The following is a 23,151-nucleotide window of genomic DNA, read 5'->3' as shown; positions in this document are numbered from 1 at the left end:
CAGGATTTTCTGTTGCTGAGTCATAGAGAAGCAGGAAAAGTATAACTGCATTAGCATAATAATGCTGCAGATGTACAATATATTCCTAAAACCGCAAGTACCGTAACATCAGCTGCCTTCATCCTCATTCTTAATCAGTCATATAAAAAGATCAAACTCACACTCATGTTTAAACATGTTTTATTTTAGCATAAGCTTGTTAGACAATGTTTAGACATGTAACATTAAAGTACTGTACCAAAAGGAAACAAGCACGGTTGTTTCCATTTGCCTGTGACGGCATCAAGTGTAATACTTTTGCTTCAAGGATAGTTCTGGTTTATTGCTTTACTTCTGTAAAGTACTTTCGTAGGTTTGACCATCAGTTTTGGTGATATTGTACTCACCAAGGCGAGATCTGGGAACGTAGAGACATGGTTAGGAAATGCGAATAATCAGATGATCACATTTGCAGGTGGTAGTACGGTGGGTCAGAGTTGGGCTTGGAAGATGGGCTGTCGATTGTGAGGGACGTTTATAACATATCTTTTGGGTAATAATTTGAATGTTTTTTCTTCTAAATAATTCTGACTAACCCGTAGAATGATCTGACTGTTAGTGTTTCTTACGTCACCAGACTTCTTTTTTATTGATGTCCCAGTTCTCAGCAATTACCTTGTGGAGTACATGTTGTCATAACTGATAGAAACGATAACCAAATCTACAAAAATAGGATCCCATTTTTGATAAATCGCAATAACCTTTAATACTGCCGGAAAATAAACTGTCTTATACAGTCTCATCTTAAAATATCAACACTATTGCAGAGTCCTCTTTACGGTTTAATTAACACAGTAATAGTTTTAATTAGTAGTACAGTATTTTCATTCATGATTATTAATATTCAGTGTATGGATAATACCTGCACATATAGAAGCAAATGAAATGAATGAGTCAGTGTCCATCAAAGGTCAACATACTTTTGAGATTAAATCTCAGTTGTTAGCAGATAAGCAAGTGAAACAGTTCAACAATGCCGAGTCCGCGGCAGCTTCTGTAAAGAAATCATGTATATTTCATCAGACTGCTCAGGCAGGAGTACACCCTCATCCTCTGGCTAAGGTTGAACAAACAACCTCTATAGTGACCAAGAGGGGGTTGTGGTTTCAGTGGCATTGAATCTCACACGAATTAAGGTATACATTTCTGACGTGACATTGAGATTTACATTTAGATGACAGCATCTGAGGACAGTTTACATCGTCTTATTTATTTAATTTAATGATTCCGGCTGACAGCAGGATGTTTAAATGCTTTTGAATTTCAGTTATGAGGAGAAGAAGAAAAGGGAAAATAAACCTCAGGGAAATACAAAACATGAATTTTATGCTTCATCTGTGATGGAGGGATAAGACGTGTGGAGGGAGTGCTAGGTAGAGACAGGTTGGGGAAAATGATATACCGTAACCTTCACCATCGCTCGGTCTACTGGCAATCCACAAAGCCATGTTCATAGTTGGATACTTGTGCGGCCTCCACCTACTGTGTCAACACACTGTGAAAGATGTGGCCTGTGAAGTATGAACGTCTTGGTTTTCCCTGCAAGACAAATGCCAATGTCAATAGTCCATGTTTGCAATCCTACCAACGCTGCTATAACTTTGAATTAAGAAGCCATGAAGCAATCACTTCACAACATTACTTAGTACCACTGAGTGCTTCTCATACCAGCTCAGATTCAATATACTCCAGGATAAACAGTATATTTACAAAATCATTTTACAAGTTAAAAAAAAAAAAAGAGAACAACCTGTACATAGCCTAACAACGATGCATTTTTTTTTTCATTAATGTAGTTTTAAAAGGGTTTTATAAGCATATCAGGTTAAAGACAGACCGTGTAATCTTTTCAACTGATCTGAAGATGATGATAACCACCGAAAATGGAGATGTGAGGTTTCCACTAGACAGGAATGACGAGCTGTTTATGTGCATCCTCATTTCCTGATCATAAAATATTAATGTTTGCGTTAAATTCCAGATATTTACATTATTTATATTAGCAAAGAAAACAAGTGTTGATGGGACGAGTCCTGGTTAATATCACAGATAATATACATCAATGTTAATGGCAGCACGGACTTAATGCTACGTATTGTAAAACACCGCCTTCAATCAGAATCATCTTGTAAAATTAATGTGCATTAAACATGCTCACTGGTGTTTCTCTTACAGGTTCCCTTAGTTGATACATAGCCAATAGCAGTTTAGATGACTGCAGCATTTTTATTTCATCATTCATTAATAGAGTTTTGCTTTTGATGTGTAACTGGGGTTTCCAGCTAATGTGATCTGTGTATTAACAAGACTGTGTGCGCATTTGTTTTATCTAGCTGATAGATGACAGTAAATAATGAAACAGATATCTGCCATTTACAGTACTCAGGCAAGATGATACTCCAAAATGTGGCACCGTAGAGCTTCATTTCCTCCTGTAATAATAACAGAATTTTTTCAGTGCAAATATAGATTCTGTAATGTTGAGAAATAACATCTTTCTTTCATAACTTTTGTTCTCCAAATCAGTTTGTTTTTACAATGGTTTTGCAGCCAGCTCATGGAAGCATCTAATTTTTTCCGATCCAAAAATTTGCGAACAGCTGCAACAAAAACAGGAAAAATGAAATTCTTTCTTTCTTTTAAGAGAGCACAGATTCAATTTTGAGACACAATAGAAGGTATCTTACATTCACATTGTATGGGATGAGAGAAAGGCTGGCAGAGCTAATAAAGTGATGCTAATGTACTTTGTGATGCAGTGGTAGTCCCCAGCATTCAGCTCGAAACAGATGGGATCTCTCCCACAGGATCAGATAAAAGACGTCCATCTCTAACTCTGCAGAGCATAGCAGATTCAACAAAGGCTGCCTCTCAAAGATGTGCTGTCCATGGGTGCTCACACAGAAGTCCCTCACATAAAATAAATGTGGCAGAGCACAGGCAGCAATGATGAGGTTAAATTGCAGCATATCAATCCTAACTAAGGCAGGAAGAGGAACCAGATCAAAACAATCACATGGAACTAATCTGTGGCAACCTCTGCCACTGCTGGGAAGATGTTGACGCACAATCCTGAACATTCAAAGCGTCCTATGGGTGAACAGTGCTTGTAGTAAACAGAATGTCTTAGTTTTCTTATTCCACAGGCTAAATCATAAGATGTCAATCTCTGTAACAGTGGCAACACCTTCTCATCATATATTCAAATCTCTTGAATTTATGGAACAGGTTATTCAAGGCTGAGCTTGAAGCTTTAAGTAGACATCTATAAATACACATCACGTTGCCATATATTTTCCATATCACACTGTCAGTGGAAGCTGCCACACCATAAGAATATTCTCTAAACCCTCCACACTTGTCCTAGTACCTGCTGGAGCTCCTTCCTTCAGTCTGCGGAAGCCCTTGCCTCCAGAGATAACGGCTGCAGAGATCACCCTGTCCCTGCGTCCCCCGTCCCTCTCACAAGGACGCCCTCTAACCCACATTTCTGGGTCATCACTGAGCTCATAGATAGATCCATCTTCCACACTGTGCTCCAAAGACTCCAGGGAGGAGTCCAACGCCTCGTCGCCCTGCGCTGTTAATGGTCGTCCGGGTAATCCTGATGTGGAGCGCAGCTTGTACTGCAGTAGAACGCCGCGTCCTTTGCCTCTCCCCTCTCCCTGATAGGAGCTGGACTGTTGCAGGGATTCCTGAGAGGAGGTGTCGCTGCGGTCCTCACCTCCACAGGCAGAGTCTGGGCTATCCCCGACAGAATCCCTCTTCAGCAGCTCTGGAGACAGGGTGCTGGTGGTGGCTACCAGGAAGTCCACAGGCCCACAGTGGGAGTTTAGAGAGACCATACCCTTCCCTGTAGCAGGCAGGCAGACAGAATATTCCAATGTCACCCACAGAGACAACAGATACTGTTCCTCTATGGAGAGTTAAGAGATTATAGTGCAAGTTGTAGTTTGAATTGTTTGAAGTACAAATAGCTGGGACCCAGCCTTGGATCATAAAGTACGTCATCAAGTTTTCTGTAAATTATTTCTTATAATTTACTGCTGAAACAGTAATGACTGTAGCTATAGTTTGTGGTGTATTTACATATTATTCAATAAACTTGGTGGTCATGAAGTAAGGTTCGTGCGAAGGGAAACTAATGACCTCATTCGCTTGGTATAATAAACAAAACGCTGCCAGGCAGTTTTTAAATTACCCTGCAAGACTATATATACACAATATGATTTGTGCGTTGCCTGCCTGGTAATATTTGCACTGATTCCCAGAGCCACAAGAAAAATGTGAAGTGTGACCTCAATAATGGGCAGTGCAGAGTAATTTTCTGTCATGAAAAAAACCTCTTCGCTTTTCTTTTGACCTGTCAAGAGGCTGTTCAATCACAGTCATCCGCCCCCTCTGATCCATACCTGTTATTTTGGGGATGCCCTCCAGTTTGGGAACGGGAAGAGTGATAATTAAGCCTTGGGCAGTGCCCACCCACAACAGCCCCTGGCAAATTAGGAGACTCGTGACTCGCATACTCTTCTGACCTGCAATATTGAAAATGACAGAAATTGAAGTGAGGTTTCTTCGCCACCTATTGTTACAGAACGACAGGTAGCTCAAAACCACGACAGATTATGGCGCCTTTTGAAAGAATAATAGATTAAATCCCTGTTGACAAAACAACTTCTACAGACTGGAAGGCCTGTAAAAGGTTTATCTGTCAGAGAGTGAATCATGAACTTCCATTGATTTTGTTATTGCCTGAGGCTCTTCAAAAATGCTGTTTTTTGGAAATATACTGTTGAGTCCTAGCATGATGAACGTTCGTCATACTTTGATTGTTCATCAGTGATCAATCTGTGTTTCACAAGCTTAACACAGCACGGCTCTGGGTTACATAAGATTATGAAAAACTGGATTTGTCTACTTGCTACTGACCCAGTTGAAAGAAAAAGTAATGAAAGCACACAGTAGGAAACAACACAACACTCAACTTGGTATTATACATTTCTGTTTCAGATCTGACTGGTTTTTAAATATTGAGCTTCCAAGTTTTCACCTCCTACTGTACACGGCAAAACTGATAAGCAGGGAAGTTCTCTTTTATTGGCAAAATGACAAACACCCATAATCTTCCCAAATAAGTGAGGCTCTATACACTCATGGTATATACACCCACACAGGTGCTTTCAATCATTTTGGGTCATTGGATCAGACCTCTTTGACATCTTCCTGACCTTGTTGTCATTTTTCTTGCAACTGCTATGGCTGAAGAACATAAAACATTTTCTTTTGCTTTAATTCTTTTAAGTGGTCGAGTTTAGTGTCCTAACCAACCACCAAACAAATTCAGTTTCAAACTGAAAATAGGTCATATCATTCAGAATAATTCAGAAGAAAACTATTGAGTGTGTACACAGTCTTTTAAGAGGAACTCAACACCACATTGGAAAGCAGTGTTTTGCTGCTCCAGTGGACAGTTTCAATACTGTTTCACCTCTGGGTGTGTTAGAAATGTGCTTTGTTGCATGAGTAACCACACCCAGCAGTGATGTCACAGAGTGCTGGAGTGCACCTGTTCATCACTGCAGCAAGGTGAGAAGTTAAACCACTGAGGTCAGCAAAAACAGTATTTTGTTAACATTATTGTGATAGTTTACACTTTAAATAGAAGAAACACAAAACCAAAAAATGCTAAGAACAAATTTTCCACTTTGCAATACAAGGTTCTGTCTTTTAAGACTAAACAGAGAAAATAATTTTCATAGTATTCAGACTTTAATACAAATAATTTGACATAAATAATATAATTTCAGTGCACATTAAACATATTTTATATTCACTGTATTGTGGGGTTGACCTGCTGATATGAATTAACATTGATAATACATACTGCATCATTTGCTTGGTTTAGCTCGGTTTGTTTATTCTCGTCTGTAAATACTCGGCATTAGTGCTTATTGAGATTCTCTATTAGTGTGACAAATGAAGTAATTCAGGGTGATTTTTTTTTTCCCTTACGGAATGTGTTGATGATCCTTGGGGTGAGATTAAGCAGTGATTCTCTTTGGATAAAGTTACCTTTTTACATCCTGTGATGAAAGAGTCAACATATCTTTTCTGCTGTTGAGTTCTCCATTGCTGACCTGTTTTTGTAGCATTGCATTAGTGACGGGGAAAGGATAATTGCACGAGCCTATTATACTGTACATGCACATCTTTTTGTTTCCGGTTAACAAAGGGGTGAAAAACATTGTTTGTTTTGAATTTATTTCTGCATTCCTTCTGTGGTCCCTCAGCTCTTGGCTCCCATTGTGGCCTAGTTATCTATAGAACCATTTACCATAATATTCCATGGCAACCATAATTGAATTACACCAACACTCGTGATCACAACTAGGAGAATGCTCATTTACATGTGTAACTGTATTTACATGTTTGTTCTGTGTCATGCTCAGATTATGATGATTTGCATGAGTGGTTCAACAGTGTCATTAATTAATTCATTCCGCTGTGTAGTGATGAATCATGCCAAGTAGGAAGCTGATGCTGTGTGTACAAGAGGAAGTGGAAGCAGAGCAGAGGAGCACATTCAGCAAACAGAGAGCAGAAGCCTTTAGGTGGAGACCTTGGTGGGTCACAGCAGTGAGTTAGGCACCAGCAAAAACAGCTTTTATCTTGAAACTGTCAGCCACCTGCTTACATCGCCTCAGAGTCTATTTGTACTTTGGTTCGAGAGCTTAAGTGAGAGAGCGGTGCTCATGAACACCCACTTTTGGGTTGCCATGAAATCTGAAGTTAAGTCGGAAGAAGTGGGCACCAGGCATTGTCTTTAAGAACAGTGATAAAAAGGGATAATGACAAAGGCACTTGAGATTAAGGAGGTATAGCTTAACCTCAAGCAATCTTGCACCTCCAATTTTTGCAGTAATGCACACGTTCCGCAGTGTGTAGTGGGTTTATCGTGGGAGCCGGTATTTGCCTTAAAAAGAAGATGTCTCCAAAGATAAATGTATCTCTGAGATATGTCACTAAGGACTTTATTTTGGAATATTATTTTTTCACCCTAAGGATAGAACTATTAAAGGCATTAGTAGAGAAGAGATCAGCAGTTTCCTCTGCCTCAGAAACTTCTCTGTTGTTTACTGCAACTGGAATTCCCCATTGAGTATAAATCACATTAAGGGGAGAGGATTAGGGGGTATATCATTACTGCATGTCCTAGCATAAGTCAAGGAGAAACCTAAGGGAGCAGAGACCTATTGACAGAGAGAAACTATCAGTATTTCATGTGCAGTATCTGTGGTTGTAGAGCATCAGGGGATGCTCTTTTCTCTTGTGAGCTCAACAAATCACAACTTAAGTCAAAGATCCTCTTCCCTTTGTGGACCCTGAAGACATGAGGCGAGCAACTCTTTTTCTTTTGACCTTGTAACTTCCCCCAGGGCCGAGCTTGGAGGCTGGCACCCTCCCTAAAATCTGCTGCATATTTCAAGGGGAGACACTGGTGCTGTGTGAAAATGACCTCTAGGTCACTCGTTTCCTCCAGATATGACGGCCACAGGAGTCTGTTCTCCTTAAAGTCTCCTCTTTACTTTGATCTAAGAGAGAAAAGTTTGACGTCTGAAACACATGTCTGTTTTTATTCTTTACTCAACTCACAAGAGAAACATTTTTTTTCCTGATGAGATGGAGTCCTACCACAGCTTTGAGTATTGCTCTAAATACATCAATCACAGTCTGGTGTGACTCAATGAAAAGGACAAAATTTTTTAAATCCAGATGCATTTATACCACTCCCTGAAGCTCAAAATGATCTTCACATGTATTGAACGAGCTGATGGCCCACGTGCCACAGCCTGAGCATTTTGGAGGCAAAATGATATTGAGTCACATGTACTGGACTGTTATCACTATTTGACAGTTTTAGGTAAGCTTCATTGCTATCTAATTTGTTTACCATAGTTCTTCCTTCGAAAAAAGGGAAAACACCCACACTGGTTGATAAATATTTCATCCATCATGAAGGAAGTCACACAGGAAGTAATGCGCTATCTGCGGTATACTAAATGGACTGCAGTGAGAAGTGAAACGGGGGTGAGTGGATTTTAAAGCAGAGCGGATGAGATGAAACGGGAGTGAGAGGGAGAAAGTGGGACAAAAAGAAAGCTAAATATTAACTCAAAAGGGAGAAAAGTGGGGAGGTACATGCAGAGAAAAAAGAGGTAAACTGGGCATGATATCACAGAAGCATGTACATTTAAAGAGAGACAAGAGTGTTTCCATGGGAACCCTTCCTATGAAAATCTTTAAGGCTGCCAGTTAACTGCTCCTCAATGACTTTATTTCTTTTTTATTAATCCCTATCTCTCACCCCATGGCTCTATTATAGCTTTGTGAAGGCCTGAGATGGATACTTATTCAGGTCAGTCCCCGGAGTGCAGGACCCAAGGAGCAACTCGGACAAGACAAGAATATCATTCTAGGGGAGGAGAGCGTCATCTGTGTTAAATCAGTGCCCTCTTGTTGCTCTTTTATAATTAAGACAAAAATGTATCCAGTACAAACAAAATGGAATTTGTGGGCAGACATTTTGAAACAATAAAGTGTCAGAAAGAAAATCAATTTTATGGGTTTTTACACACAAAAGAAAATGTGTTTCAGCTGCACTGCAGGATAGAGGCTGACCTCTATGTGCTGAGGTCAAGACCGAGCGTGATGTGTGATGTGTGTGTACCAGTGTTCAGCAGCGTTGACCGTGTTGAGATGTTGATTTCCTGCAGGAGCTCCAGTGTTTCAGTATGAAAGAGACGAATGGAGGAACCCTCGGAGAAAGCCATCCACACCCCTCCGCCAGCACACGCCATGTGTGTGACGCTGATCATCGGTTCTGGATGGACTTCAAACTTCTGTAATGGAAACAATAGCACTGTTATAAATAACAACAACAACACAGGAAGAAAATGCAATCACCCACATCATCAACAAATGACATTGGTGCCATAACAAGAAAACAAAACATTTCTACAATGGAAAGGTTAGCTCTCTCTGGAATTTTATTCTGGTGTTTTGAACAAAACTGACATTTTGGGGGCATTTTCTCTAAATAATCTGTGGACTTCAAGTTCTGGGGAAAAAAAAAAAAAAAAAAATGTACTGAAAACTGTTTTGGTCTTTTTCAGTTTAGCCCACCATTCTGTAAGGAGTTTAGCAACACCACAGCTATTTTGCACTTCTCCTTCATTCATTAAACAAGCATGTGGTTATTTTTCCTGACTGTATAATTCACAAACAAAATGAATAAGAATGGAAGACATTTGAAAAAGGAAAAAGAAGTAAGGATGGCAGAGGGGAAAGAAAGTTATGGATTTGATATGTATCAAAAACATACGAATCACAGCAACAATGGAAAGGCACGACTACGTTGACTGCATTGTGTTTCATCTTAGGACACACTTTGGTAGCAGTCTTTTTAATTGGTTTGCCAATTATTGATTATTGTGATAGTCATTTCAAAGTTGATTTACTGTAGCGTTCATCTTTTCAAAACATTACAAGACAACTGTAATTAAATGTAATTATATCATGACATGATGAGGTCAGAAGACGCCCCACTGAATCTTATGTTTAGTTGTTGCTCTTCACTTGCTTTTCTGTAAATAAATTCTTACTGTGCCTCCTAATTTTGTAATTTACAGAGTCCCTGACACACGGGGCATGTTTTTGCATCATTCCCCTGGCTTCTATCTTTTTAAGAGCACAATGGAAAAAGAGAGTTTCAGGCACACAGTCTTAATGAGTAGCTTGAAATAAATGCAATGAGCCTTATCATAGCAACACATGCAGCCCCTGCGGTCCAAGGCGTGACAGGGGCTGGTTTGGGCATCATCTTAGAACTCATATCACTGTCAATGCATGAGTTGCATGAGGCTGGGCAATTAGTCAGTGAGAGCGAGTGAGTGAAGATGAGAATACACCCCCCACCCCAACCCAAGTGCACCGGCGGACAGGGATTACCACCTGTTTGTGTGCCCTTGCCAGTGGGTCCTCCTTTGTTTGAAATTAGGGAAAAGGAGAGAAGCCTTTGATGTGTTTTCTCTTTTAATTGACTCCTCAGCAGTGGGTGCCTGCTCCGCCTGGGAAAGGATATGCAATACAGCTCTTCGTTTTTCAAGTGCAGCCATCAAAAAATTAGATATCCATAATAAAAAGGCAAATTTCACCTTCAATAACCCATTACAATTCAAATAAGTTGACAAGTTGTAATGAAAAACTCAGTCCTACTTTACTGTATATGCCGCATAATTATCTCATTAATCATTATCAAACATGGTGGCTTTAAAAGGACTTCCAGCTAATCAATGGCCGTCATACAGTAATTGTTGAATGGCATCTTGCTTGCCATATGTTTGAAACCACCTGGAAGGCATTCTGGGTAACTAAATGTATGCAAGAGTCTCATTTGACTAGGATACACAGAAATCTCAAAAAGCGCCTGAATATGTGTTTAAATTACTGATTTAACATTTGTAAGAAAACAATGTTTTTACATAAATATCAATTCACACTTAAGCTAGTATTGCAAAATAGAATTCTCCAAATATTATCACGGATATAGACCAAACATGTTGAATGCCTGCCACGCTGTGTCAAATACAGGATAAGCACAAGCCACAACTGTTGCCCTCAGCCAACAACCTGGTATTAGTCTGCTGAATCCAGCATTGCTTACAGAGATGAGGTGGTCAGTGAAGCTTGACAGAAGTAATGTGCCCTTTCCACTCAACTCGGCAGTGTCACAATAACAACATCCCTCCTATAGTCCTCTACCAGCTGTGAGAAAACAGCAGCGCTAAAGCTGCAGACACTACAGCCGATCTGAACAGCTCATTAGTCCTTCATTACATCAGGTGACAAGGTGTCTTTGTCCTTTGGTGAGTGCTAAGTCCACGCCTCTACTCTGAGCTATGGCGGGGAGTTGTAGACGCAAGTGATGGGAGACAGCAGGCAGAAAAAGAAACAGTAATGGGAAGAGGAAGAAACAAGGCCTGCCAGTTTGTATTGATCAAAGCTTGTATGTTCATGCATGTCCTACTTTGTTAAGGTTTGGTTACGTTACAGGTGCTCAGACCTCTACAGAGTGCTGAAGTTTGTGGAGGTCTGTAATAATATGAAGATGTGTCCTTAGAAACTCACAAACTAAAGCTGAGACGGGTCTGAAATCATTCCACATACATTGGCAGGTTTGAACAAAATGGTATTGTGTAAAAATCAAACCAACTAATAAAGCACTGCATTATCGTCACATACAAAGCAGCCCCTACTGTGTGAATATCTACAAAATAAAAAAATCATTTGATTAGTTGCGTTTGCCTCATTTTCTCCCCAGTTAAGTTGTTTCCCCTTCCTATTGTGTGCCATGATTCCTGCTGAGAACAAGCTCCTCTGGTTACCCTGGTGGGAAATTTAAGTAGGGTTTATCATTCTGCAATTTTACTGATGTTTGCATTTTTTTTTATTATAAATGTATCAACTGATTTTAACTTGTCATGTTTAAATGGTGCCTGTGGCAAAGACACTGCTGACCACAGTGTCACTATGAACAGGGTCCTCTGGTGGTGGAGGCAGCTTAACACCATGCCTGCAATTAATACAAGTGAAAAGAAACAATGGGGGAGAGAAGGAGTAAGAGCTGCAGACTGCTTTTTTCGTTGCTGGGGATGTTTTTTTCTTGTAGTACCTCAGTTGGACACTGGGACTGACTAACTTGCCACGCCATATCCAGTTCTCTTGATACATCCATGGGCCATTTCATTGGTACCATCAGCAGGAAATGAAGCTGATCTCAGCACTGATGGGACTTCGGGACTTCAGGAACCCCCGCCCCCCGCCCCCGCCCATATGACCTTGTTAGCCACACTAGCAGCCAGGCTCTAGGGATGGTAATTTTCATTGGTCCACCACTTTTTTACTGAGTAAAATATCTTAATGAATATTGGTGTGATGCCCTGACTTTTCCATTTATTGCAACTAACAAATCAATCTAATGAAATATCTCAACATTTCATGATGGATTGTCACAAGATTTGGTACAGACATTGACAGTTCCAAGGTGATTTATCCTAATGATGTTGGTGAACCCCTGACTTGTAGTGCCACTAGCATGTTTGCATTTTTGGTTTCAGAGTGAAAATCTTAAAAACTATTGGATGGATGATTTACCATGAAATTTAGTACAGATACCGGGGATTTATTGTGATAACTTTGGTAATCATAACTTTTCATCTAGTGTCATCATCAGGTCAAAATCTCAATGTGTCCAATACTTTGGTTTATAACTAAAAACTAATTACATTCCCATGATGCTCAGCTGTAGTTTGTGTTTAGTTTAAATTAACAAATGCAATCATATCTAAAAACACTAAACTTAAATGGTGAACATGATAAACATTATACCAGCTAATCATCATCATGTTATCATTGCCATTGTGAGCATGTTAGAAAACTGGCATTAGCACCTGCTAAAAACAGCACTGTGCTGCAGTACAGCCTCATAGAACTGCTAGCATGACGGTGAATTCTTCCAAATCATTTCCTTTGTTTAGACCTCTGGGGTAATATCTAATAGTTAAAACTTTGGTAGGTATTTGAGGCTTTGTGACCTTGTTACAAGATATTTGCATTTTAAGGGAGATGAAACAGCTTATAAATACTCACATTCCTTCAGCCATATTGGTCTCTCTTGCCTCACAGCCACTGTACTGCTGAGGTTTTGTCAGTTCTATAATTTATATATATATCTATCCCCACTGGGGTGGAATGTAGCTACATAATACACACAACTTTTTGAGTGGTGATGTTCCCTTGGGTTTCAACACCTTCATAAGTATACAGCCATTTTACCTGAAACATAGTGAAAAGGTCATATTTGAATAATAATGTATTGTTAAGGCACCGACATGAAGATTTAAAAAGATTTAAAAAGAGGCTCATGCCAAGCAGCAGGGTGCGGGGATCAGCGTTGTCAGACAAGGCGGGCTGCAGTGTCCACCAGAGTCATAGACAAATGATTCAAAAGTGCAGTAAATCTAACAAAGTGGTGAACGTCTGTAGGGGAAAACAATGGAAAAGTGAAGTGAATACGAGTCCATGACCCTCTAGCCTTGCTCCATGTCAAATGTCTTGCAGCAGGTGCCAAGTACTGCTTCTCCAGATCCTGGATATGCACCATCACCCCTGTGAAGTCAGCCCTCTTGAGTCCACATTAGTGAGGAAGACAAGGTTAGCAAAGAAGTAACCAGAGCTGACCCGTTAAGCTCTGTGGGAGATACAGTGAACCAGAACTGTGCCTCCATTGCATGGCCATTCAGCTGATTAAGCTCATGTCTCTGGAGGACTGGGATAGGGAAAAGAGGTGAAGGAATAAAAGGAGACATCCCTGGCTTGGCTCACTCCTGATTATGTGGACCTTGAGGCACATTCAATAAGCAGCTGTCTCTGTACTGATGGTCCAAATTTGCCAGCTGCTTCTTCTGATTTGTTGTAAATTTTAAGAGAAAAAAAAATGTAAACACATATTAACTTTGTGTTTTACAAAAATTAAGGATTTTTTTTTAGCTCTTATACATTACTGCATCTTGTATATCTGCATCTTTTATATTTGCCATGAGGTCAAACAAAACATCTGTAATTCCAGATGGAATAAGTTAAATAAGGTTATACATTTTCAGTTACTTTACTATTTCAGTCTTTTCTAGAAATGTACAAATTTATATGATGAGGATGATGAGACAATGGATTTTCTTTATTGTGAGTGCTTCAGTTTGTTTGGTTGTTCAAATTCAGCATCATATTTTTATATGTCACCAATTTTTATTTTTCCAGGGAGGGTTGGCTCAGCTCACATGGTCTTTTTCAACAAAAGCCCTTCTACCCATTTGTACAGCTACTCACATGCACATCTGGGAGCTATAATTAAATAGTAATGGTTTGCAGTTCAGCATCTGAATACCATATTAACATAACCCTGAAGAGTTTGTTTTCTGCCAGTCATTGTTTTCTGCCACAGCAAGAGAAGTCTCCCCCTGTACACCTCTAATGACACACAGTACAGATGAACACCTTGGAGAAAGACTACACAAAAACCGAAAGCATGACAGAGAAAACCCCCAGGATGATTTTCTGGAGATAACAATGCAGATTCCTGTACCAGAACTCACATCTCAGAGCGCTACAGCAACATGAAGCATGTTTGTGTGTGAACGCCCCAACAAACATTGTATGAATCTACAAAGGGTTTGACTCGTCCACGCAGCAGCTTCAAGCAGTAAATCTCAATGACATCACAGATTAGGATGCAGCGTCTCTGAGGCTGTGTGCATCAATCTCTTCAGAAAATGAAAGGAGAGGAAATATTCCTCAAAGCTGCAAAAAAAAAAACAACAAAAAAAAACAACCCAAAACAAACCAAAACAAACAACAACAACAAAAAAGAAACACCTTGTCTAGCAGTTTCACTTATGAACCCATCCATTTAGGTCTTCACATCATGTTTTTAGTGAAGACTGAGAATATTTATCAGCTGGGATGGTCGGAGGAACTGACCTCGCTAGTAGAGATGGAAGAAACATGACAAAATTTGTTGGAGCTCATTCTTTAACTGGTTAGGCAAATCTTTCAAATATGAGCTTCTGAAATGCTAAATATTATAATCTTGATATTTAAAGCAAAACTACTAAGTTAGTGTAAAAGAAAAAAAAAACAAAACAATAAATACAAGTAAAATAAATATACAAGCACTACATTTCCTGTATAACTACGAATTACTTCCATTCAGCTCCAGTCACTGAATGGTAAATGAATGGAAAACGTGTGGGTCAAATCATCTTAATATTCTGTATTCAGACAAAAGGAATAAACAATGCAAAAAAACTAAATAAAATCAGAGAAAAAAGAAATTAAAATGCTTATTATGATGCCTAGATGAGCCAAAAATATTTACATATACATCATATTCAAATAAGACATTCAGTCCCTATCAGGCTTCAGGACAGCGATTCTAAAAAAAGTGCCAAGTGTGAAAATGCTTTAAGTTTTGTTCACTGCGTCTGTATTTTCCTTTTTTTTTCTTTTTCAACATGGTAAACTGCAACATTATGTGCCCAGCAATGATATAGTTATTTACCTGAGTTGCGAGGCTGGAGATGTCTATAACTGTGACAGAGTTCCCCCAGCTTGCCCACACTGAGTCATCTAACACCAACAGAGTCCGCACTGGTTCTGAGCCGAGGTTTACACATCTGCAGGAGTCAGGTTCCCAAAGATCATCTGAGGGAAAACAAAACAGAGTGAACAAAAAACCAATAGCTAGGGGTTTATAGAAACCCTTAAAATCTCTGGCTATTATCACATCTAGCTTCAACTCTGAAGGCCCCACTTCTATTTCAACATTTCATATTGAGTGAGGCAATTAAATTAAAATCTTGGCTCTTGTATCACAGCGAGTTACCTTGGTGTTTATTTTAAAAAATACTCTTAAAGCTATTTAATGTTGAGCAATTACTAAAGCGTCAGTGGAGAGAGCTCACAGTCGAGGATTTAATGAAAAAACAGCCATTTGAGGGAATATGAACTAAAGTTGACTAAGTACATCTGTGGACCTCCATTTGAATCACCACACACTGTGCAGCACAATGTTTGCACCCTTGCTACCCACATGCTAATAAGTCTGGTACACTTTAATCCACTTTCCAACTTCTTTATTGCCAGTTCTTTTCTCTCTCTCTCTCTCTCTCTCGCTGTGTCGCTCACTCTTTTTGCTTCATCAGTGTGAAAATGAAGCAGACCTTTTTCCTTTGAGTTTTAATCACAGTGCACACGTTGCAGCTACCACAGAAGCACATTATAAAGTGAATTACATAAGCATTTCCTTTGCCATGCGTTAATGAAGCAAAATTAGAGAAGGGAGTGCATCCAGCCATTTAATTAACATTTTGAGTTGTTTATTTCTGCCTTTCATAGCAGAATAGCTTTACAATGCCTTATGACTTCCACAGGTTAATTGCTTGGCATGTTATAAAGGTCATTTTTCCACCTTTTCAAAATTCACTCTTGTAAATGTCCCTATGGCCCCTTGCGCAAAGCAAGACCAAGCCCATGATTCTCACTCTTTAACATAGTGGGGGACCAGTCTTGTTGCACTAAATCAAACTTTCTTTGCCTTGTAAAATATTTTCATTTTAAGCTGACATGATGTCTGATGTGCATATCTCGGAGAGAAAAGCTGGAGCACATTATTCACAAAACAACAATATGTTGTGTGTATTCATAAGCCTTTTGATACAAGTCTTGACTGAAACCTTGGCATTTCCTGGCTGCTGCAGACTTGTTTTGAGACAGTAGCACACTAGTCAAGGGCATAAATCTTTAACAGATGTGCCGAATCCACAAACATTCCCCAGCACCCTCCAGAGCTTTTCTCCCGTCCCTTTTTTTTTTGATATACAAAGCATGAATAGTAATATTTAATCGGCATGCAGCAGCTTGGTGTAATTAATCATCCTTTCTGCTTGGGAGGAGAGAGGAGCACAGGAGGAAGGCAGGCGCGCTGACATACTGTGGCCAGGTAAGAGGAACCCAGTGATAGAGCTATTGTGCTCCCGCTGGCTGTGAAGACTGCAACCCACTGCTGAGATGGTGTTAAGCCCCCCTGGCCTTGTGCAATGCCTGACTAAACATGGCATGCCATCTACCACATGGTGAGGTGTTATTTTCATACTTACACTGGGTATGAAATTCACTAGGAATGGGAAGTATAGCGTAAAGGAAAAAGTGATTCTAGAGTAATCATTTCAAAGGCAATTCTAAATTAAAATCATTTTCATTCTGGAAATGGGTTTTCTGAAAAATGTATCATACAGTCTATGTGCATGACACAACACTAATATTTATAGGCCAAATTAATAAAACAATTTATGTTTGAACACAATAGATGTTTACCACAGAGCTGTTTCATAAATACGTAATGCATGAAAACAGAATCTCATTTGTACCAATAATTTTACTGTATGAAAAAATATTTTTGTTGATTAACATGCTGCATTAGAAAATTAAAAAACATATATATATATATATATATATGTATACTCAGTCCATTTCACTGTCACACCTTAAGAGAAAAGAGGTATCATCTATAGACTACACATTCCCACTTCCCCAACAGACCATGCACAGAGAGTAGCAACAGCCACCCCTGACACACAGTAAACAACAGCCATCATTCTGAAAACAAAACAACCAGCGCCTTACCGCTGTTATTTCTTCCATAAACCATCATGGTCCCATTCCGCAGGCCAGCAAACAGGAAGCGAGAGGAGTGCTTCAGGCACAGCACAGGGCAGCCCTCTGGGTTACGGAGGGTCAATAGGCACTGTGCTGCAGTGTCCACACTGCCATAGACCAGGATGCTGGAAGAACAAAAGCAGCACAGGCAAACATGATAAATGGGTGTCATTTGAAATGACGGAGTGCCTCGTTTTCATGCAGTTTGATTTAACGGTTGACTCTGGAGCAAAGCATTGTGTAAGTGCAACCACTCTGTCTTTCTCATGTTTGAAATCCCATCTTAACTTTGCTACATCTTGTTGTCTTCTTCAGAATGACAAATGCACATTGCTTTTTGTTTCTCTTTGTCAGAGAAGAAGAAGAAGTAGAAGAAGTAGCATTGGAGATGACAGTTATTTGAGTGTGCTGAAATGCAGAAATTGATTTTTTTTTTTTTTTAAACTGTATGTCTTTTTTCTTCCCTGGACAGACACTTTTATTAGAAGAGAATGAGTCAGCAAAAACAAACTGCTGACATATGATTTCTTATTCTCATACAAATGACTAAACACTACTGTAAATGATATGTAGTAACATAACAGGTAAATCTGAAATTCAAGAATATTCTGTTTGAAAAAAAAATTAAAAACCAACTTATTCACTGTAACTATGGCAGTAGACTGAGGTGATAGGTATCAGCTCTGATTTCTTGTTTTGATGAAATATCGACAAGCAAATCTATACTGCTAAAAATCTCAAGAGCCCGTAACAAAGGATAACACAGGATATTATTTTACAACAGAAGATGTGGAGCATATTGAAAAGCATTTGTTTTCTTATGTTGATATTTGTGCTTCTTCTTGAAGATAAAACTTATTTCCGATGAATCTAATTTGACAATTTGCTCTGGCTCATTTTATATCAACACGGAAGCTTTTTCTCCTCAGACACCTATTGCTTTCTGTGATATCAGTCTCTCACCGTCCATCGTCTAATCCAACACAAATGTTGGAGCTGATCCCTGAGGGTGCCTTGTGAACTCCAGCTTCCACTTCCTCAGCCTGAGACGGTTCTGGTACATATTCCAGACATCGGACAGCAGAGCCTACCTGCAGGCTCTTTACAGCCCTTGGCATGGGCCTGTTGAGGGAAAATATCTCTATCTGCCCCTGAGAACCTTCTCCTCCACCAGCCACCTGTAGGGAGAAAAAAGCCTGGTTGAAAGAGGTCGAGACCCCATGTAAAGCTGTACCAATGGACAGAATCATAATGCGGCAAGTAATAAACTATTCTGCCGGAATAGAAAAAAAGATATAGGAAGAGCAGCGTGCAGAACCAGGCCAAGTTCCCTTAGATCATGCTACCAATGTGTGTTCACTGTCTTAATCAAATTGTGAAGGCCAGGGGATAATGTGTCTTTGCTTCAACATTCTCTACCTGTCAGCAATTTAGATTTAAAAAAAGTTCAAATCAATTATCCTTTCAGATCTTGTCGTTTGTAGTTCTCCCTCAGTTTCTTTGAATATCGCGTGGAATTTTAAACACATTATGTAATGGATTCACAATGTCATCTCTAGAACATCAAACAATCCTTAAAACTCGGCGAGCTTTTCATCAGTGCAGAACGGAGAGGCTCTCCGAGCTTTCTGAAGAGCCCTGAGTTGCTTAACAGTTTTTTATGAGTTTACAAGATCCAAGTGGCTAATCAATTGCTTATGTCAGTTCATGATAAAATGAAAATAAAATCATTTTCAATTAATTGAACTGACGTCTGATTTTAAATCGTCCAAGGTCACCCTCAACACTCGAAGACGATGTTCTCAATACCAATGAAGAAGTACACACAAGTGCACAAGCTGTTGAAAGCTGGGAGCTCTCAGTAGCTCAATTTGGAGAAAGTTTCTACCAATCAATGTCTGTAGATGTCTCACCCTTTCTGAAAGGAGCACAAGTTGTAAAAAAAAAAAAAACCTCCCTGACAAACAGGAAAGCAACCTTAGATGTTACCAAAAAGGTCCACCAATCATAATAAGCATCCCAAGGTGATTCATACCCTACAGGCTGACTGCTGGCCCCAATAGACTTGATTTCCTATGTATCAAATTTGTATTGGCCTTTGTGTAAGCCTGTCAATGCCAATGCTGAGAAAACAAAGACAGCAAGAGCCCCCCAACCTCTCTCTGATGCAATTCCAATTAAGGTGGTGTTGCTCCCATTCCCAAACAATTAAAGTGTCACTGTAGGTTTTCAATATAATTTCATTTGTTACCCCTGTGTGAGGCCTAGGTGGAAGTCCAGACAAAATACAAAGCCCTTCTTGGGGAAAAATGGCACGGTTGCTTGGTGCTAGACAGCGAAGATTTATTCTCTGTATGAATCACATTGTGTGAATGTGACATGAGCTAAATATAGTCTTTAGCTCCTCTCCTCCATGCTCACCCTTATTTGCATGCAATCATTTGTTTGATTTGTATCAGCGTGCAGAATCTGGACAGGAGCGATCCTGTGGGCTCTTGAGAATGAGCCAGAACAAATAATGGTCTGTTGCACAGGGTGAAAAGAAGATAGGGAAGACTTATCTTGCAGCAAGGGGCCCAAAAAAAACACAGTTTCAAGTGACTCTGAGTAACCAAAGCCAGAGGCAAGGGCCCCCTCACCCAGACTCCTACACAATTTATACATTCACATGTCCATCTGTACCTCCCTAACCCTTCCACACACAACTGTCACCACGATCCACCCCCCAACAGCCAGTGCAAATGTTGTGTCCTGACAAAGTCATCACTACTTATTTGGAGAAATAGATATCTGGAACTGTGCCCTGGACAGATTCCTCCTCTCAGCTTGGGAGAAGCAAAAAACTTCCCAAACAGTAAATGCTCTGCCAGCATTAATTAGATTGCTCTGGACACAGCGAGGAAGCGTGGGAGAATGGTCATGATAGCACACTCTGCTCAACTCTATTCGCCACATTAAGAAGCCAAAACCATGGATCACCAGATTGTTGATATACTCTGAAGAAAATACATTTCAAGTTCCCTATCACTGGCGCTAGCTATGAATGCTAACATGCTGAATAAATGTATAAGATGAGAAACGTGAGGGCAGAGTTAATGGAGACTTTATCTAAAAAATGAGAAGTAGGATATTGGGAAAAGTGGGACAAGGAGGGTGAAGCAAACAGGGAAACACTGGGGTATCAGCCTGATTAGACACAATGTCATTACTCTGATCAAAGCACACAGAAATCCCCATAGCCCATCTCACTTTAACATGATTAGTGTCATCCCTTATTTGACAAGCCTGCCAGGGAGGTAGAACCAACTGGGGGCGGGAACGCTCAGCCACTAATTATTCTTGCTGGATCTGCAGGCCTTCACTATTATGTGTTTTAGTGGATACCAGTTTGTTTTTGCTGTGGCTAAGTGTTGTACTGTGCAGTATATAACATTCATCGTGAGGGAAGAGAGTTTGATGTGATTAATACTCAATGAACTGCTTGTCCTGTTCAAGGTTGGTTTGAATAATATACATCTATGGAAATTCACTCATTAGATGTGAATTCCATTCATAAAAAATTGTCTGCTAAACATTGAAATGATCTGTCATTTTGCTGGTCGGCATTCAGCAGCCTGAAACTACCTTTATGGACTGAATGACAGACAAGATAACACTATGAAGTCTCAAGACTCAACTTGAGATTTTCTCTTACTGACTTAAGACATGACTTGAACTTGTCTCTATACAAGACTTAACTTGGTTGTGAATTAATAACACTCAACTCTTTGCAGTATGCCTCGCTGCCATGCTTCAAAAACATTATCAACTTTATCAACATTAACATTATCACTACAGATAACCGGCTTTTTGCTGATGAATGCATGCAGCTATGAAGGAACTGAAAACTTTAAAACACATGCTTTAGTCTAGCCTTCGCTCACTTTATTGACGTATTCTCTACTAGTGTCACACATATAGGGCCTGATTTACTAAGATCCCAAATAAAGAGCGCTAAATTGCGTGGGCACACGGATAGATTGCGCGCGCTGCCTGTTTGGGCCTTGCGAGTGATTTACTTAGGTTAACAGCGCAATTGACTACAGGCGCAAAAGTGATCGAGCCGGCCCTATTTAAATGAGGATTTTGCGCGAGTTAAGGGTGTTCACCATGGCGAATGCAAACGAGCAGACCCAACGGAAGCGCAAATTTGAAGCCACGGAATTGGAGGTGCTGGTACAAGAGGCAAACAAGCACATTTCTGAGTTATAGCAACGGAATTTAACCGTTATTAGGAGGAACGCAATATGGGAGGCAATCTGTGGCAAGGTTAATGCTGTGGGGAAAACCAAAAGAACACCGGATGAAATGAAGAAAAGGTGGCAAGACATTCGTAGAAGAACAAAGGAAAAAATCGCACAGAATAACAAATCGGCAAATAAACAGTGGGGGACCGGAGGAGGAGGACCCTCTGTCTCCCATTGAACAGCAGGTGCAGCTGACGTTCTGTGGTGAGCAGATTACGGGATAGAGGGAATATTTTTAATTCATTCAGGTACACCACATAAGACATGAACGTGCGTCATGAACGTTCTTTAGCTGTGCAATGGAAAAGCGTAATTGCCAAAAGGGTTTTTTTTTTGTTTGTGCTTTCCAGCAGGGGCGCAGAAGTGTGTGCGTTTTCCATTTGTTTCAAGTTTCAGGAAAAAATGATAGGAACTCGGCCGAACTAAATGTTTCCTATGTCTAAAAGAAAGTGGGCTTTAGTACATAAAAATGTGAGTTTTTGGTTTTGTCAAAATAGCACAAACAAGAAACACTTGACATTATGATGCAACATTTATTATTTAAGGATTTTCTGAACTCTGAACTCTGAACGAATGACTTTTTTGTTTTTTTCTTTTTCAAAGGACATCATGGCATCGCCGGATAACCGATATGTCTCGATTATTTTTTTTTCTGCCATTCCAAAAAGAGTGACACGAACAGAAAAGATGCGTTCTCTCCGTTGCCTGTTGTTGTGCCTCCTTGCAACAATGACCGCAGCCATCTGTGCGCACGGCTGTGCCAGGTAGCCTAAGACTTGACTTTCAAACGTGCTAAATATAGACGCAAAAATAATCAGCGCAATTAGTTTGAAGTTTGGTAAATCACATTGCGTGCGCAAAATGATTCTATTTGCATCTACTCCTCCCAATATTTTGCGTGTTCTGGCAGGCACGCCTATATTGCATATTCATGAAGGCAGAAGCGCAAATTGGATAGCGCGTGTTACTTTGCCCGACTGACAGACGCAATCCTTGGTGCGCCCGGTTGGTAGATCAGCATCAACATGTGTTTGCGCGTGCTGTCGCGTTTGCGCACGTTTTTACGCACGCAAAGCTTTAGTAAATCAGGCCCATAGTGTGAACAGCTTAACTTGTGCTCTTCTGAATGGTGTGGGAGGACAAAGTCATTGGCATTTAAGCCAACTGTAAAACTATGTGCTCTAAAAGTTGCAGGTCAGAGACGCCTATGCTCCTTCAAACACTGACAGGACTATGTTCTAAATTCCAGCTCCACCATATAGTATCTCCTTTTCCCCATCTGAGTGAGCACCCAGCCCTCTTTAGAATAGCACCACAAAAGCAATTAAGTCTGAGACACTGAGCTGTACTCTGTGTCTTTGAGGGCCTACACTTGATTTAGCTATGTTTTAGGTCAAAAGGGGATTACCTGATAAAGAGCCCACCTTCTGCAAAAAGGAGAGGGAGCAAAAATTGAAACTTAAAGATTAATAGCAGATTCCGTGCATCATTTTTT

General features: G+C 40.0%; 1 protein-coding gene across 4 annotated transcripts in view; it reads right to left on the bottom strand.

Moving 5' to 3' along the window:
* Positions 1–200: 200 nt before the first annotated feature.
* Positions 201–23,151, bottom strand: part of LOC111233558 (rho guanine nucleotide exchange factor 10-like protein) — a 98,249-nt gene continuing 75,298 nt past the window's right edge. For all 4 annotated transcript variants that reach the window (XM_022761398.1, XM_022761401.1, XM_022761400.1 and 1 more), the window contains 6 exons: positions 18,334–18,548; positions 17,338–17,495; positions 15,215–15,357; positions 8,768–8,939; positions 4,452–4,574; positions 201–3,892 (listed from right to left, as the gene is read on the bottom strand). In XM_022761398.1, coding sequence (XP_022617119.1) covers positions 3,342–3,892; positions 4,452–4,574; positions 8,768–8,939; positions 15,215–15,357; positions 17,338–17,495; positions 18,334–18,548 — 1,362 coding nt within the window. In that variant the 3' untranslated portion in view covers positions 201–3,341. The remainder of the gene's footprint in view (positions 3,893–4,451; positions 4,575–8,767; positions 8,940–15,214; positions 15,358–17,337; positions 17,496–18,333; positions 18,549–23,151) is intronic.

The sequence above is a fragment of the Seriola dumerili genome, unplaced genomic scaffold (assembly GCF_002260705.1).
Source record: "Seriola dumerili isolate Sdu_G_001 unplaced genomic scaffold, Sdu_1.0 BDQW01000409.1, whole genome shotgun sequence".
Taxonomy (NCBI): Eukaryota; Metazoa; Chordata; class Actinopteri; order Carangiformes; family Carangidae; genus Seriola; species Seriola dumerili.
This window is presented reverse-complemented; position numbering and strand designations above follow the sequence as displayed.